Here is a 16,729-nt window from a genome sequence, read left to right as displayed (position 1 = left end):
TATGAATACCTAATTATAAATCACAATGCTAATCTAATAGACGGACTAATACAGTACGCAATATCAACCGTTGAGAATAGTACGCAGTACAGAGTACGTTCGAGCAGAGATTTGAATTTTTATAGTCACGACCAGGATTTCAGAATCCTTCGGACATATGATATTGAGTGTCTGCACATCTCTTAAGGGTGTATATGGAGTATGGCTTCCAAGGTCCATTACGCCCTTGCTGATTGCATCAATACATCTCAACAAATATTGTTGGACAGGGCCAACCACTACTCTGTATCGCTGCCTCACCCCGGAGTAACAAGACCCGGTTCGTTGTTTCTTTCTCTCTATTTTATTTTATTTTCTTGAAAATTTTTATTTTGACCGGCACTCTGTTTGCATTCTGCATTAGTGCTGTAGACTCGTTTGAAGAAACAGGCCCAACTGCCTGACGGGTTGCAGACCTATCAGGATGATCCAGAGCGCCTTGAAACTTCAGCTATACCATATACATATTGGTCTCAAAATACATGGGATGACTCAAGCTAGCTTTTTTCCTGCAGTCTCGCATGAATCTATATTCATTGTTTGGGATTGACTGCTTTGTTTGTGATGCTTGAACTCAACCCAAACACAACAAAGATGCCAAAAGGAAGCAACACACATCGACATGCACCAATGCACTACAAACCATTGGTGAAATTTAAAACCACCTAAATACAATCGGCTAATGATATCATTCCAGATACGAAGAAACAGCCCATCGAAGAATCTTGCAATTTGACAACTACATGACACTTGGATTATTTTGAAGGAGAAAGGATGCGCGATACCTTCCCCAATGTCGAGAAAAAGGCTTGTTCTTCGCTGCATTCAAACATGGTCTTATCTTGATCAACTTCATGCAGTCCAAATATAGAACATGGGGTCGAAGCAAACACTCCTAGATAAGGGCCCTGGACGGCGATCTTCTGCAGGTCAAGGTTTTCTAAACTTCCGACAGGTGCACATACATACTGGGGCTTCCCGGGAAAATCTGTCCTTCTCGAATACCCACAACTATTCTGTGCATTGTTCAGGATGTGACATTCCGCCCAGCCGCTACAATCCAACTCACATTCCGGACCGTCTATCATAACAGGGCATTGGCCGATGGACAATATCACCCCACTACAATTCGATCAATTGGCTAATCATGATGAAGGAAGTGAGAAAAATATGTAGCCAAGTGTGCTGCCGATCATACTGTCACCCAATTCGGGTCTTCTTCGGGCAGTTGATGATGGGATAACAGGTATCATGACGCTTACACTACAAGCATCAACCTTGGAACCTGTCAAGAAAATATCCTCCTGTCTTAGTTGTAGGGCTGGTCCTGGTTCCTTGGACAAACCTGGCTCGGAGAGCGTTCCGGTCCATTTCCTTTCCTGATTCCTAACGGTCTTGCTCTTAGGAGTTACGCCGATCTCCAATTAAAGGTATCGGGCCAACATGCCCAAGTCCTCCCCAGACCCACATCACCAGCACATCTAAGGACTGTTCCACTGCTTCTGGATTAGTGAAGGAGGGTTACATTCCCGTTGGTGGCTATCCGCAACGGAACCCCATTGGGATTTGACAAAGATTGACAGCTTGGCCAGCCATTCATATTTCCACAAGCTATGATTGGCTTGAGGAGTTTTAAATCATTCTTCTGGGGGGTTGGTGGAGCCGTCCAGGAGCCAACTGGGGCCTTTCATAGCACATTCCTTGTCCATCTTTAGAGCACTTGGAATGTGTCCAGAAATTCCGAGGCTGGTGTCCCCGGCAGCCATTCAAATAGGCCTTGTATCTGTTTGTTTGCTTTGCTTTCTTTGCATCATCTGCAGTGTTTTCTTTGATTGACAAACTATCAAACATTCAAACACTTCCTTTCTTTTTGCATCCTTTGCACTTCTTCGGATATCCGGGTCGATCCCTCCCCGAACTATTCCCAAACCCTACTAAAGCTCTATTTCAAAGATATCTTTGGTTGTCCAATCAAATTCAGTCTTTCGACCTTCAGTCGCTGACTACACTATCGACCCGTTCTTTTACTTTGTCGCTGCAAACGGAAATCAGCCAAAATGTTCGCCCAACCCTACGACCATTCGTTCAATGACTTGTTCAACCAATACGTCAATATGGAGACTAGCGCCGCTGATGGAAAAGATTCCGCTTTGGCCGACTTTGATCAGCTTTTCCCGCTTGACTCACTATCAACTGACTGTGGCGATCTTCCACCTGTCTCCACTCCCAAACGCCATCAATCACCGCAACCCTGGAGTAAAGAGTGGCCCCTGCAGGATGACGGGGCCGCTGCCGATCATTTTGCTTTCCACGACACCGTCCACCCTTCTGCAATCTCAGACGTCAGTGTGAACAACTTCGAAGTCTCCTCTCATCCTACAACAGTCAACCGTCTGTCCACATCGCCGTCCACTCCTCCAACTACCCCTAGACGGAAGCCTGCCCAGAGCGCTCTGATCACTCCCAAATCTATCCGCCATCGCAACCCGAATGAGCGCCGCTCCAATTTGCGCAAGCAAACTTTCTCTCCTAGCTTAATGCGCTCTTCCAACCTATCCAACGGAAGAATGGCATACCCTGATGCTTGGGCCCAGCGAATCCAGAACTTCAATCTTCATAATTCTGAAGATCGTCTGCCGCTCTCACCCCCTCCATCGGATGTCCTTATTCAGCATGAAAACATGCCTACCGAACAAATCATGAATCAACCTAGAGACTCAGCGGAGATGCCTCCCCAGTACGACGCGAGGCTATACCACCAGTCTCCCTCGGTTTCAATGCCGTCGCCGAATATCACAATGGCAGCACGATACATGGCCCACCCAAGCTCTTCCACCTTGACCAACTCCAGCCCTTCTTCTGTAGATGATATATTCTCTTCATCTCACTCATCCGACCCCAATTCTCTCTCCTCTTGGCAATCAGACTCTCTTCATGCCTCATCTCTTTCCTTCACTCCAGACCTCCAAGGCCAAGATTCTCAATGGTGGTCTCCCATGCCTTCTCGGGTTGCTCAACAACAGGCCGCTTACCTCACATCTCCCACACCCGTGCGCTCCATGCAAAGCGTTGGAAATCAAAAGGACATGATGCAAGGAGGACTCATGATCCAATTCAACCCTTCCTATGATATGTCTGCGGACCACTCCTTCTCATCATCTAATATGCTCCCCACCAACCCTCAAAAATTCGACACCTCCTTCACCACCTCCCAAGTCCACAACATCTCCCATTCACCATCTCTCTCTCCCAAGGCCGGCACATCTCCCATTGATCCCAGCTATGGATCCATTTCCAAGCCTACTCATCGCCGCACTCACAGCCGCAAGCTCTCTGGCCAGAGTACGAGTGCTCCCAAGCCCGCCAAGGCATCTGGCTCATCGCCCCGAGGCGCAAACAAGTCTGTCAGCGTATCGTTTGTCAACTTTACCGCCCACGACAGCAAAAAGATTCTAACCGGAGTTGCTCCCTCCGGAAGCTCCAAGACCAAGGCCCGCCGTGAGCAAGAGGCCCGCGATAGACGCCGTAAGCTGAGTGAAGCCGCACTGAGGGCTGTGCGCAGCGCTGGTGGCGACGTCGAAGCTCTTGAAGCTGTTCTCTGCTAAGCTTGTTTTTGATTCAATATTGCTTTATTTCTTTCCGTTCTGCGCTTTTTATCATCGTTTTTCTCAGCTGGTGTTTCAGGGTTATATCATTGGGAATATCTGGTTTACTTTGGAGTTTACAGTTTTGCTTTCAGGCCTGGCCCCGGGTGATTGCACCCCCAAAATGTTAGACTATTCTAATATCTAGACTCTTCTGTGGATATCTAATCAATAATATTTTGTGACTACCCAGCTTCTGCTGTATCTTGTGCTATCTTTTTTTTAGGGTTGAGTTAATCCGTTCTGCTTTTTGCCAAACTGGTGAGCTTCATCTCTTCTGTTTCGATCCTGTCACCATCATTCCTGTGACTGTCTTTGGCTAACTTTCGTCTTTTACACTGAGCCCTCCATACTGCGCCCTTCATACACAAGTCCCCCATACACAAGTCCCCCATACACAAGTCCCCCATACACAAGTCCCCCATACACAAGTCCCCCATACCAAGTTCCCTACCTATATATGACTTTGAAGTCTACGAGCGCGATTCATGCTCCAGCCCTGACTATAAATATCACCCCGGACAATTTCTTCCTCTTCTTCCTCTTCTTCCTCTTCCCTCCTCACGATACACATAAAGTTCTGGTGAGTACTATACTCTGCTTACACGGTCCTATACCACTATCATCTCGCCTTTCTATACTGAATTGACCCTTGTGCCCTTCAATTGCATGCCAGTACCTCTGATATTGGCGAAGTGAGCCCTCTAAATCTCTCTCATTGTATATGCATTGACCTTGCTTTAACCTTCATCAATTTTTCACCCATTTTTCACTTACCTTTCATTTTCTCTCACTTGCATATCAATTGCTGCTTCACAGTATCTCACTTTTATATCAATTTCTGCTTTGGCAGTATCTCACTTGTTGCCCATTGATTGCTACGTATCACCTCAAGCCCTAACCTACAGACACCCCTTTCCTACTTGCCATCTCACTGAGACCAGGTATCTTGCATGCCCATCAGCCTTCATTTGCTGCAATTGAATCATTCTGATATCCTTGCTTGCTGCCGCACATTTGCTTTTTCTTGCTCAGCCTTGATTTCTATTTCTCTTCACTCAAACTCTTTCCTTTACACCATCATCCATCTTTTTCACATCTCTACCTACATTGAGGTATTCTATCACCGCGTTCAATCCTGCATCTTCATTGCATAACCATATCCATTGCTATTGCATTTCCATTTCCATTGCCCTCGCCCTTGGCCGTGGGCTGGGTACTTGCTTTACCGCATTGTCTGCCTTACATTGCCTATTGATTTGCTGCATCGGTCCGTCTTCAAATAATAATCCTTATGGTGCTCAATATTATAATGTTTCATCGTTATTGACGCATAACTACAGATCTTCGAAGCGGACTGCAACTTCCTTTTTTCAGAAACCCATACGAAAGACAAGATCGCGCTTGTCTAGTCTGAAAATTTGTTCCTTCCTTTGTCCTTTCCTCTTGTTCCAAATCTGCTCCGGAAATACCCAAAGAACTAGGGTTTCCGAGTCATTGTCATCGCCTACCCTACTTTCTCCATTACGCGCAAAGCTCGCGTTCTCATTTAACCATTTTCTCTTTTTCGACTACCCTTTTTCTCTAGCCGGCATTCGTTAAAATGTCCGGCCGTTCATACGGTGATTTGCCCATTCGAGGCGGCCGTGGTGGTGGTGATCGAAGTGGCTCCCGAGGCCGCGGCGATGGAGGCTCGAGTAGCCGTGGCAGTGACCGCGGTTATAGCGGAGATCGAGGTCGTGGCAGTGATCGTGGAGGTGGTCGTGGTGGACGTGGTTCGTCTGGCGTGCCCGAGGGGCCTAGCAGGTAAGTCTATTTGTTCTACGTCAGGAGAGAAGCACAACTAACATACGCATAGCATGTTGACCGACCCAGTTGAACCCCCGAGCTCCCGTGTTCAAGCCTTTGAAGACAGGTACGTCGCAGAGGCATCGAAGGCTCGGGAAGTCGTCAAGTCTTTGGCTCGGCGTCCTGGTTATGGCACCCAAGGTCGTGCGATTGTGCTCCGTGCTAACTTCTTCCCCATGGAATTCAAACCGGGCATCAAGTTCCACTCCTATCGACTCAAGATCAAGCCTGATGTGAAGAAAGGACAGCAAAAGTTCATCCTTGAGAGTATGCTCCGCAAGTATGCTCCATTCAAAAATATGGGCGTCGCCACTGATGGAGCCACTGAGGTTGTTACGACCGAGCTACTCCCCGATGATATACCGCCGTTCATGTGTTCCGCGAGCGATGGAAATGGAAGTGGAAGTGGAAGTTCCTATAACGGACCTTGGGCAGCCACTTTGAACCATGACAGCTCTTATTCCCCAGATGACATCCTTGCGGCCATTGAGAACGTCAACTGTCGAGAGGAAATTGACAATGAAGCTCCCAGTCTCCGAGTACTGAATATCCTTATGAGTGCTCATCCCTTCAAAGATGCTGGCATCTGCATCATCGGCAAGGGCCGAAATAAATTCTTCCGGATGGACCGTCGAAAGCAATCAATGGAGATGACGGATTCCGCGGAAGCCGCTCGTGGTTACTACTCAAGTGTACGAGTTTGTGCTGGACGAATCATGCTCAATTTGAATGTTAGTCACGGTGCATTCTTCGTTCCAGGTCCATTGAGTCGTCTAACAAACGAATTTGTCGACAATCACGGAAAGGATAGGGACCTTTTGCACCGGTGGGTGAGGGGCTTGAAAGTCTACGCCATGCATCTACGAACTCGTGAGAACGGAGCTGGTGTGCAGGAAAGACCTATCAAGTGCATTCTCGGACTTGCCACTCCTAGGGATGGACGCGGGAGCTCGAACCCGGTCCACCCCCCAATCGTTCCGCGTGTTGGATCTTCTCCCGCAAATGTGAAGTTTTGGATGGGAGATGACAAGAAGGGTGATTACATGAGTGTTGCCGATTACTTCAAAAAAAGTATGTTTGCTGCCTACCAGTTGATGTTCGAGATGCATTATACTAACAAGAAACAACAGCTTACAATATCACACTGAAATGGCCCGATAGTATGCCGGTTGTGAACGTTGGAACTCGAGAGCGTCCGATTTACCTTCCTATGGAGGTTTGCGAAGTCATCCCCGGGCAACCATACAAGCCCGAGCCATCGATGATCCAACGACAGAATATGATCAAGTTCAGTTGCCGACGACCTCCCCAGAACTATGACTCCATTATGAATGAGGGATTGGATATCATGGGAATCTCTGGAGGACATACCAAGGTGGTAGGGATCAAGCCCGGCAACGAAATGGTCACTGTCCCAGCACGGATTTTAAATGCCCCAAATCTGCTCTATGGCAGCAAAAAGACCGCCAGCCCTCGAAACGGCTCGTGGAATTTGATCAACACTAAGTTTGCCCAGGGAGCTCAGATTGGCAAATGGACCTGTCTTGTGATTCGGAAGAAAAATGTTAATGACGGTCTCGCAAATGCTGATGGCGCGATGGACGCTTTTTACAGGAAACTACGTGACCATGGCCTGTCGCTTCCAGCGCCCTCTAAGCCGTATGCATCGGTCCTTCTCGATAAAGATGAGAAGGAAAACCGGGAGATTCTCAAGGAGCCATTCAAGAAGTTCGCGGGAGTGTACCCCTTCGTGGTTGTTTTGCTTCCTAACACAGATGGCAAAATCTTCGATTTCGTCAAGTATGCTGGAGATATCAAGACTGGTGTCCTTACGCATTGCATGCAATCCTCAAAGTTCGCAAAAGCCAATGAACAGTATCTGAGCAACAACGCCATGAAGGTAAATCTCAAGATGGGAGGATGCAATCAACTACTGCAGCCGTCGAATGCACGCTTCATTGGCACCGGGAAGAATACCATGGTCGTCGGTTTGGATGTTACTCATCCCTCGAGCGTGGACCCAGAAGTCTTCCCCAGTGTTGCTGCCATCGTTGCCTCTACTGATTATCGCATGGGACAATGGCCTGGCGAGGTTCGGGCGCAGACACGCCGCCAGGAGCACATTGAATTCCTCATGGAGATGATGGTGACCCGGCTGAGATTGTGGAAAGATACCAACAATGGCAACCTTCCTCAAAACATTCTCGTGTACCGTGACGGTGTTAGCGATGGTCAATTCAATATGGTTCTCGCAGAGGAACTCCCAAAGATCCAGGCTGCTGCTAAAACCATATACCGTGGAAGCATGCCCAACATCACTATCGTGGTCTGTGGAAAGCGGCACAATGTGCGCTTCTACCCTACTAATTCCAGGGACCAAGACAAAACATCCAACCCAATCAATGGCACTGTCGTCGACCGCGGAGTCACTCGTCCTATTTATTGGGACTTCTATCTGCAGGCCCAGGCTCCTCTTCAGGGTTCTGCTCGACCAGCTCACTACATTGTTATCCATGATGAGATTTTCACAAACTCGAAGGTCAATACGGACCGCAAGCCAGCTGACGTACTGCAGGAAATTACCCACAACATTTGTTACATGATGGGCCGCGCTACTCGCTCGATCAGTTACAGCACACCTGCCTTCCTGGCCGATAAATTCTGTGACCGTGCCCGGAAATATCTGCTGGCTCACTACCATAATAATAATGAGAATATCGGCAAAATGGAGGAGTTCCAAGGTGCTACCCTAGCTATGGCGCGCGCATGCCAGAACAACATGGTCTACATCTAAGTTGACCATTGTCATTTTCTATTCTCTTGTTGATATTTGACGATACCGATGTTTTTTTTTTCCCGGGATCTGGAGCTTGATACCCTTTTGCTATGTTCCATTGTCCTTGGGATTGTTTTTGAGCTTTGGCTGCAACGACTTGTACTGTTAGCCTGAAAGATTGCTCAGGCGAAAGCCCTGAAAAACCACAAAACCAAAAAAAAGGGTTTAATGTCCTTGCTTTTCTTACAAGCTTGAGGTATACCCATGTTGCAGCAAGTGTGGAAAATTGAAAAACACCAAAAAAAAGAGATTGACGTGCATGAAAGTGCATTTGATTTAATTGTTATGTTGCTCTTGGAACACACTTGCATTACAGCATGAAAAATACAAAAAACCAAAAAAAAGGGGATGATATGTTAGAGTAGAAAAATTGAAAATATTAAAAAAAAATCCTGTTTCTGTGTAGCCTCTAGACTTATTGATAGTAGTTGCAACCGAGAAGATCCAAGTGGATGGTAAGGTTGAGTGGAAAATGCTGGATAATGAAGAAGCATATTATACAAGTGCCAATCTATATGACTCTGATTATTTTAAACCTCAACACGGTTTGGGCAACACCTTTCATGACCTCTTTAAGGTTGAACACAGTGCGCAGGAACCTCTATCCTCATACACCAAGGAGCGCGGGTGGAGTTCAAAGCTCTTGGGCATGAGATGGTCTCGATACCATCTATGTCCCGGGCTTCCTCGCAAGATGTTTCTGCTGATAAATTGACCAATGGCATAGAGCGACAGCCTTCTCTACCGTCCGGCAAATATCTCTGAGAGTCAAGCTTATATAGCATTGCGAAGAAATGACCAAATAAGCAAATATAACCTTTCACCGCTTGGAACTAGGAGACCACGCTTCAGGCTGCCACTCCTCGCCTGGGTTGGCCTTGTTCGCCTTTGCCCATGGGTTCTCCTCCTTTAGTGTCTTCGGGTATGCAGGTTCGGGTTTGGCCTTGGGGGTTGTGGCTGAAGCCGGCGCTTGTGAGGGGCCAGCGTTGGCGGGCTGATTCAAAGTCGCCTCGTTGATTTGGGTCGATGGTGCTTCATGTTGAGTCTTAGGCTTATCGAGGAAGGAGGCCTTGCTGGCCCAGCGTTCATCGGCGAGTCGGGCGAGTTGTTTGATTTGCGCCTGTCGCACAAGATCCTGCTGCTGCTCCTGGATGCTCGGGGGATCTTTTCGAACGTGTCGCAACCATTGATGCCATTGCGCTGGGTTGAAATAACATGTTAGTTATGATTCAATAGTCTCATTTCCCTTTGCCACGGAATAGGCGCATCTCCAAGACCGAGCCTGCATCTTTGCTGCGATAGAACTCACGCGTTACTTGGACATCACTGAAATGAGTTTTAGGATCGAATCGAACAATCCGCCGGTACCGAGCTGCATTCATCACATCTTTGAACTCCCAGAAGGTATTTCCGTTCAGATCCTCACCTGAGACACGGTTAGCGGTAGACGCCACAAGAAAAGCAGAAAGCAGATACTGACCGACCAAGAAGGACTTTCGCCAGGGCAGGCGAAGCTTTTTCCATTTGAACCATAAGCTGTTAACCATTGTTGAGTGTGAGAATAGAAATGAGGCAAAAAAAAAAAAGAGATTGAGGCGGACTATCAGGAACGTCATCGGGGATAAACACAGCCCGGACATTCCACCTTCTCTTCATATCTCTCAGCCTTTCTCTCCCCTTTTTCATAATTTCTACAACTTTACTAGAAAACTTCTGCACTTCCACTAATTGAAACATTTTCTTCATTTTGTCATTTCCAATTGTATCACGGAACGCCCTCCTCTGCTACCCAACACGCGCCACCATTAGGGCCGATCAGGCACCCGCAAAGGGATACATACCACCCCAAGTGGCAACAACAGTTCTACTACACTTCACACAAACTCCGATCGAGCATAGACCATCCAACACTCATTATGGCTTCTGTGACTTCGTTGGACAAGGATTTGCGCAATATGCGCCTATCCCGCTATACCCCGCAGGCCGCCGCGGAGGTGCGCGACTGGATTGAGGAAATGCTGCATGAGAAACTGGCATCGTCAGACTTGCTAGAAGGCCTGAAAGATGGCGTTGCGCTTTGCAAGTGAGTTATATCTATGGTTCCAAAGTACAATCAATGGATGTTGACCCCTGGCTAACTCCTTTAATCAAGGTTGGTAAACCTTGTTGTGTCACCAGGCGTGAAGTATAAGCAGTTGTCCGCGCCATTTGTACAGATGGAGAATATTTCGCATTTCTTACGCGCATGCCAATTGCCACCACTCAATCTTCCCCCGCACGATGTCTTCCTGACAGTTGATCTATATGAAGCAAAGGATCCGGCCCAGGTACTCCAGTGTCTGGCAGCATTTAGTCGACAGGCCAATGCCCTTGCGCCCAACAAGTTCCCCCGAACTGTTGGTCCACAGAGTAAGCGCGGTGTGGTCAGCCCAAATGCGACGGGTTCCTCGAGCAACGGAGCATTCACACCCCGGTCAACCCGATCCTCTAGTAATGTCGGGGATGCAAAAGGCCCCGCCCTTCCCTCTCGAACAGGCAGCCCTACAAAATCTTCCGGGTCATACAGTACTTGGGCTAAGAAGGGAGATGAGCAGGCTACTACACCGGCTTGGAACATTCATCAATATGGCTACATTGGGGGAGCTAGCCAAGGAAATCAAGGAATTGCATTTGGTGCTCGCCGACAGATCACCACACCTGGACCTGCTGTACCAAGTCTTGCGGAGAAAGAGAAGCGCAGGCGGGAAGAGGATGAACGGATCCGTCAACAGAACGCAGAGAAGGAAGAAGCAGAACGGGAACTCAAGCGACAGGTGGAAGAAGTGGAGGCTCATGCTAAGGCAGAAGAGGAGCGTCGATGGGAAGAAGAGACTGCCCGTGTAAGGGAACAAGAACGTCTCAAGGTAGAAGCAGAGAAGAAGCGCTGGGACGATGAAAAGCGACAATGGGAAGCGGAAGAGCAGCGACGTGTAGCGGAAGAAAAGGAAGCCGAGGAGCGGTTTGAACAGGAACGTCAAAAGAGACGAAGCCTGAATGATAGCCGGCTCAACGGTCAGTTCCTGAGCCAATACCAGGCCTCCAACTCCCAGGTTAGTGACACCGCCGGCGGAACCAAGCCGGTCGAGGAAACAGCCCAAAGCCGCCGCATCAAAGAGCTCGAGCGCGAGCTACAGCTGGCAAAGGAGCGAGAGCGCCAGTATGAGACCGAACGCCAGGAAGCCCAGCCTGGAAAGGCTGGTGCTCAGTCTCAGCCTCGCAGTCAAAGTCGCCCTCGTCCTGTGCCCCCCAAACCCAGCTACGATCTTTCTTCCCTCGAACAAGAACGACGACTCCTCCGTACGGAGTGGCAAAACACGCAGGATATGTCCACTACTTCCGAGGCAGAGGAACCAGCACCCGCTGAGGAGCAAGCTCCACCCCAGCCTCCTCGTCCCCTCCCGGTACCAAAGCCATCATCTTTCTCCGCAACGCCGGCACTCCCTCCCAGGGACCTACCCGCCGCGCCCCGGCCCCTCCCAGACCCAGTAGCTTACAACGCCGGCCGGGGCCGCGAAAACCGCGTGGACAATTTCCTCTCCTCAAACCCAGCACCCACATCCCCAGCCCCAGCCACTCACCGATTCCAGGACTACACCACAACCTCCGAAGTCGATGCCGAGAACAGCCGCCGCGCAGCTTCACAGCAGAAGACTAAAGCCGGCGGCTGGGCGTCCAAGTCTCTCCTGGAACGGGAGATGGAGCGCGAACGCGCGCGCCAGGAGGAGTGGGCAGAGAACCAAAAACAGACGGCGGCGGCGGCTGAACGTGGCGCCCGAGATGGCACCCAAGGCTCAGGACCGGGCCAGTCCTGGGATGTTCATCAGTATGGCTATATGGGTGGCGATAATCAGAACCGTGGCGGTACTGGCCTTGGTGTTGGCGGTGCTAGACGCCAGATTATTGGGCCCCGGCCGCCGCGGTAAGCTGTTGGCTTATGTCGACATCTTCTGAGCCTATTCAACCTAGGGGTTCTCGTTTCTTTGGTTTCTTGTCCCTTTTATCTCTTTTCTATTTCCCCCCGTACTTTTTATTTTGAGCTCTATTCCCCCGTATTCTGTGGGTGGATATCATCATTGAAGCAGAAGACATTATCGTATTTTTGTGTCGGTGCATTATTCTATTATTTGCGTGCTATGATTCCCGCTCCAGCTTTGTTTTCGATGCGATGTGGTTGTAGATAGCAACTCTTATACTCAAGATTCTATATTACACATTCTAGAAAATATCGATTTTTAGAAGTTGATTACACATCTGTAGGATAGTCGTTACACGGTAAGTGAAAAGAATTGACATTTAATAGACATCACAGGTACTCCCTGGTCCCTAAGTATATGTGACAACCATTATATACAAACCGAAGAAAAGCAAAGGGCATGCAAACGCTCCATAAACGCCCGAAATATGACCATTAAGTATCATTACCATCATAAACATCATAATCACAACACCAGTCTTCCATGATCCCACAGAAAAGCTTCATGGTAAGATATGATCAACCATAAACCTCATCCTAAACCCGCTCTCCTGCAAGTAAGACCATCCAATCGAGTCCCGATCACGACTAGCCTGCTCACGTCGCGCAATCCCAGACCGAACAGCTTTCACTAGTGACGGGGTCACAGAGAGCATATTGCTCTTATGCAGGAGTGTCATCAATGCCTCAAGCAGAATGGAGACCTTTGCGTTGTTCTCAACACTCGCCGTAGCCGCCGCATAGGGGAGGAAGCATTCCTCCAGCTTGGCCTGGGTAAGGTAGTTGTTGTCGGAGCTTGGGGCGGAGCTTTCGCGGAAGACGAAGAGGAGCAGTTCGCAGAGAGTAGAGTGTGCTTCGGGTAGGAGATGGGGGAGGTTGGAGGGGGTGATAAAGTGTTGGAAGAGTGGGAGGGAGAGGTCGCGGATGTTCTCGACGAACATGTCGTAGAGGTTGTCCAGAGGCAAGAAGTCCCGGGGTAGTCTTTCCGAGACGCTGGAGAGGATGCCGAGGAGTTGTTGGCGGAGGGCGAGGGAGGTGTAGCCGCCTAGCGGGGATATATTACTGTGAGAGGGTTTTTGGCTTCCTTTGGCCATCTTGACGGGGTCTGTAGCTTCGTCCATTGCGTTTCGCGTTCCTCGTCGTGTTCGCTTGCTACGTCGTTGCTTCCGGGCTTTTGATCCCTTGGCTGGCGGCGATACAGAGGTTGAGCTGTTATCACCTTCGAAATCCTCGTCCGAATTGTCCAGGTAGTCGCCATAGTTATCTTTGTCGAGGTTGATATCACCTGCCCTCTTCTTGATATTACGAGAGTCTTGTTCGGGAACAGGAATCTTCAGTTCATCGTTGAATACCTCCTTGAACTCGCCGAGATTTGATTTGCCATTGGCAAAGATTGCACGCATGATTCTGCGGTTCCGCCCGGCTGTAGTATTTGAGGCGATGTAACGGAATATCAGGCTTTCTCGGAAAATCCCAAGATCATCAAACACATGCACTACATCTTCCTTAGGCTTTTTGCCGCTGCGTGTTTCTTTCTCGGCTGGTTCAGCGCCCTGTGAGGCCTCCCCCTCCGACTTCACCGGCATCTCTGACAAAACTGGGATATCCACCTGGTTTTGTTTCGCCTCGAGGTATTTCTTTTCGCGCTCTTTCCAGTCATCTTCGAGCACGTTGCACATAAACTGGAGCCATATCTGCCAGCGCTCCCACCGGGCCGGGTGAATTACCGAACAATTAAATGCCCAGCCGACTGCATGCCAGAAGTCCTCTGCACAGTTCCACAACGAAGAAGCTTGGTTGAATTTCGTATTCAGGGGCCTGGTATCAGGGTTGTCATGCTCAATGAGCATCGGGCTCTCCGCACGCCGCCTATGTCGCGAAGATGCTAACTGGGAGAAGTTGAAAGCGAGACCAAACTTTGCATCAATGGGACCAACAAGGGAGTTCGTTAGTCGAAGAAATCGCAAAGCTGCATTGGGTGCTTCTTTTTCGTACTCCGACTCAGCGCGTGTTGTCGTTCTTGGGTGTACGAGCATCGTAGCTGCGACGGCTAAATGTTGCGGCAGTGGGATCACTGCTTTTGTTGATGAGATAGTACCCGATGCGAGGACATTAAAGAGAAGACTATAAGCTTGCGGCCCTAATTTGAGAAAGCGGGATTATTAGCGTCTGTTTGAGGGTTTCCACGCGTCAAAGGAACATACATAGTGAGTCTTCGAGGAAAATTTCTGTTTGTCGAGCCAACTCCCATTGAAGGGGTACGGGTGACCGATACGGTACCTCGTCTATGCTCTCCATAGTTGGCATGGCCAGAGGGGGGTTTTTGAAAAGCCAACTGAAAAGATACATTTTGAGCTGGCAGTAACGCGCTTATCGATAAGGGATTGGTGGAGAATGGCGTATATGTCCGGCAGAACAGTAGGCAGTTGGATACTGATATGTGACATTATTGAAGAGCACAAGAAAAGGTATCCAAGGCTTCAGAAATAGGTCAGGATAATACCGTAGTCAACAGACTAAGAGAGGTCTTGATAATCAATTCTATAAAAAGATTGAACCTCTTTGTTGAGAGAGCGGAAACAAAGGCGGTGGAAAGTATACAAACAATGAACTTAGCTATTTCTTGTTGCAAGGATATAGGGCACAGATTGACAAGGAATTGACGAGGTTAATACATGATAAGTTATGTAGTGGGCGTCATTCAAGTACTAAGCTGTTCGTTTTGGTGCAAGTCCGAAATCCAAAGCTCAGGGGAGATAAATACCCCTGTAGATTTCAATAACATAGAAAAAGCAAGGGACATCTATTAATATATTCTTTAATTTGTAGCTAATTCTTCTAGATATAGCACTACCAAAGGAATGAAATATATAGAAAGGATTCTTGGGAAATATCGGAAGACATGTGGAAAAACTACTCCAAAGAGTACCAACAAAATCCAAACAAGGCGACATACGCGCGATTATTCTTGTATATCGTTTTAATATGTACCAATTGAATATTCGAGGGCTAGAGAGTGATACATATTCTTAATTCTATTCAAAGTCTAGCCATGCAATAAGCCCCCGCATGGGCCCCAGCCAAGAGATTGACCTGCATTACGCGATAAAAGCTCTAGGCACAGATTCTTTTTTTATGTGCATAGATTTACATTGACCCTTACATTAAACAGCCCAAGTTTCCAAGGAGAGAGCAGAAACCCGAAAAATGGCAGCTTCAAAGGTAAAAATGCAAGGCTTGGATACTTGGAAATCTAGACAAGGATAAACTGCCTAGGGTAGACCGAAAAGATGGAAATTTGGACTGGTTCGCAGTAAATTCTGCGTCTTCATATTTGCTGACGAAGAAAAGAGAAACAGGATGCGCAGTGGCCAAGAACGGTTCAAATCCCCGTCAATCAATTTCGCAATGCAAAGGCCTTTTATGGAGAAAAGGAGGGGACGAGGAAAGCTCGGGAAATCAAGGAGGCCGTGGATACGCCAACATGGATAACAATTGGACGGGGAAAAAAAAAAGAAAGATTAAATGGGAGCCACTATGACTCCTCGGGTATATCGGAGAAGAGGCCTATTCGCAACCGATGCGACTGTAATCAAAAAAAATTAGCGAATAAGCTTAGTCTGGTTCTGGGGAGATCAACATACGAAAGGCAGCTTGGGAATGACCACTCCCAATGTGGCCAGGAAATTGATGGTGAAGTGGGTCAAGTCGAAATGGGTGTAATGAGTGCTGAGGAGGAAGAGCACGATAGGCACGCAGAGCAAGAACTTCTTAGCGGGTGTGTACTGGTCGCCGTTGTCGATCTGCTCCCACATGTTGAGATTGTCGTAGGCACCGGCATTAAACTCGAACGGAATGCCCCGCACCCAGTGGAACATGAGGAAGGATCCGAACATGTAACTGATATTGGTGAGGGTCCATGAAGTTTCCTGCGAAACGCCGGGAATAATGTCGTAGAAAATCTTAAGAGCGGCGATGCACACGAAATGAATAGTCCAGGCACCTAAATCAAAGCAAAATTCCATGTTAGTCCTTGATCTCTGTATCTGATATGTGGTCTCCAGGATCAGCTTTTTTTTGTCACTCACCCTTGGCATTCACCCAGTTTGCATTCAGATTTGGCAATGCAGCTTGATCACTGGTATGCTCAATAGATTCAGCTGGTTCCTGGTAGATAAGACTGCTGGACCGCCTCCGGCGGCCGTGTTTTGAGGTCATGCTTGGAGATAACCGCTGCGGCCCTGTGTCAACATCCGGAGGGAAGGAGATGCCACGAGGGGTCAGCAAAGAAGACACCTTTGAATTGTCGGTCGCCAGCTTGACGGTTGAATCCAAAAGGAAAAAGAATAA

The 16,729-nt window shown here is 48.3% G+C and overlaps 6 protein-coding genes across 6 annotated transcripts; 3 read left to right on the top strand and 3 right to left on the bottom strand.

Moving 5' to 3' along the window:
- Positions 1-2,096: 2,096 nt before the first annotated feature.
- wetA (developmental regulatory protein WetA) lies at positions 2,097-3,644 on the top strand (the record flags this gene model as incomplete). The annotated part of the gene is made up of 1 exon (XM_040787862.1): positions 2,097-3,644. One exon carries the CDS (start codon positions 2,097-2,099, stop codon positions 3,642-3,644), a length of 1,548 nt encoding a protein of 515 aa, XP_040651634.1.
- Positions 3,645-5,286: 1,642 nt separating this feature from the next.
- Positions 5,287-8,325, top strand: PGRI_001480 (argonaute family protein; the record flags this gene model as incomplete). Its single annotated transcript, XM_040787861.1, has 3 exons — positions 5,287-5,489; positions 5,542-6,602; positions 6,662-8,325. 3 exons carry the CDS (start codon positions 5,287-5,289, stop codon positions 8,323-8,325), a joined length of 2,928 nt encoding a protein of 975 aa, XP_040651633.1.
- An 862-nt stretch (positions 8,326-9,187) lies between these two features.
- Positions 9,188-9,914, bottom strand: PGRI_001470 (uncharacterized protein; the record flags this gene model as incomplete). Its single annotated transcript, XM_040787860.1, has 3 exons — positions 9,188-9,567; positions 9,677-9,793; positions 9,848-9,914. The coding sequence occupies 3 exons, from the start codon at positions 9,912-9,914 to the stop codon at positions 9,188-9,190; spliced, it is 564 nt and encodes a 187-aa protein (XP_040651632.1).
- A 369-nt stretch (positions 9,915-10,283) lies between these two features.
- Positions 10,284-12,329, top strand: PGRI_001460 (calponin homology domain protein; the record flags this gene model as incomplete). Its single annotated transcript, XM_040787859.1, has 2 exons — positions 10,284-10,450; positions 10,520-12,329. The coding sequence occupies 2 exons, from the start codon at positions 10,284-10,286 to the stop codon at positions 12,327-12,329; spliced, it is 1,977 nt and encodes a 658-aa protein (XP_040651631.1).
- Positions 12,330-12,882: 553 nt separating this feature from the next.
- PGRI_001450 (uncharacterized protein) lies at positions 12,883-14,728 on the bottom strand (the record flags this gene model as incomplete). Its single annotated transcript, XM_040787858.1, has 2 exons — positions 12,883-14,519; positions 14,584-14,728. The coding sequence occupies 2 exons, from the start codon at positions 14,726-14,728 to the stop codon at positions 12,883-12,885; spliced, it is 1,782 nt and encodes a 593-aa protein (XP_040651630.1).
- A 1,186-nt stretch (positions 14,729-15,914) lies between these two features.
- On the bottom strand, positions 15,915-16,597 carry PGRI_001440 (ORMDL family protein; the record flags this gene model as incomplete). The annotated part of the gene is made up of 3 exons (XM_040787857.1): positions 15,915-15,965; positions 16,024-16,382; positions 16,468-16,597. 3 exons carry the CDS (start codon positions 16,595-16,597, stop codon positions 15,915-15,917), a joined length of 540 nt encoding a protein of 179 aa, XP_040651629.1.
- Positions 16,598-16,729: the final 132 nt, after the last annotated feature.

The sequence above is a fragment of the Penicillium griseofulvum genome (genome assembly GCF_001561935.1).
Source record: "Penicillium griseofulvum strain PG3 chromosome Unknown contig_79, whole genome shotgun sequence".
Taxonomy (NCBI): domain Eukaryota; kingdom Fungi; phylum Ascomycota; class Eurotiomycetes; order Eurotiales; family Aspergillaceae; genus Penicillium; species Penicillium griseofulvum.
Note: the sequence above shows the minus strand (reverse complement) of the source record. Positions and strands in the feature narration are given on the sequence as shown.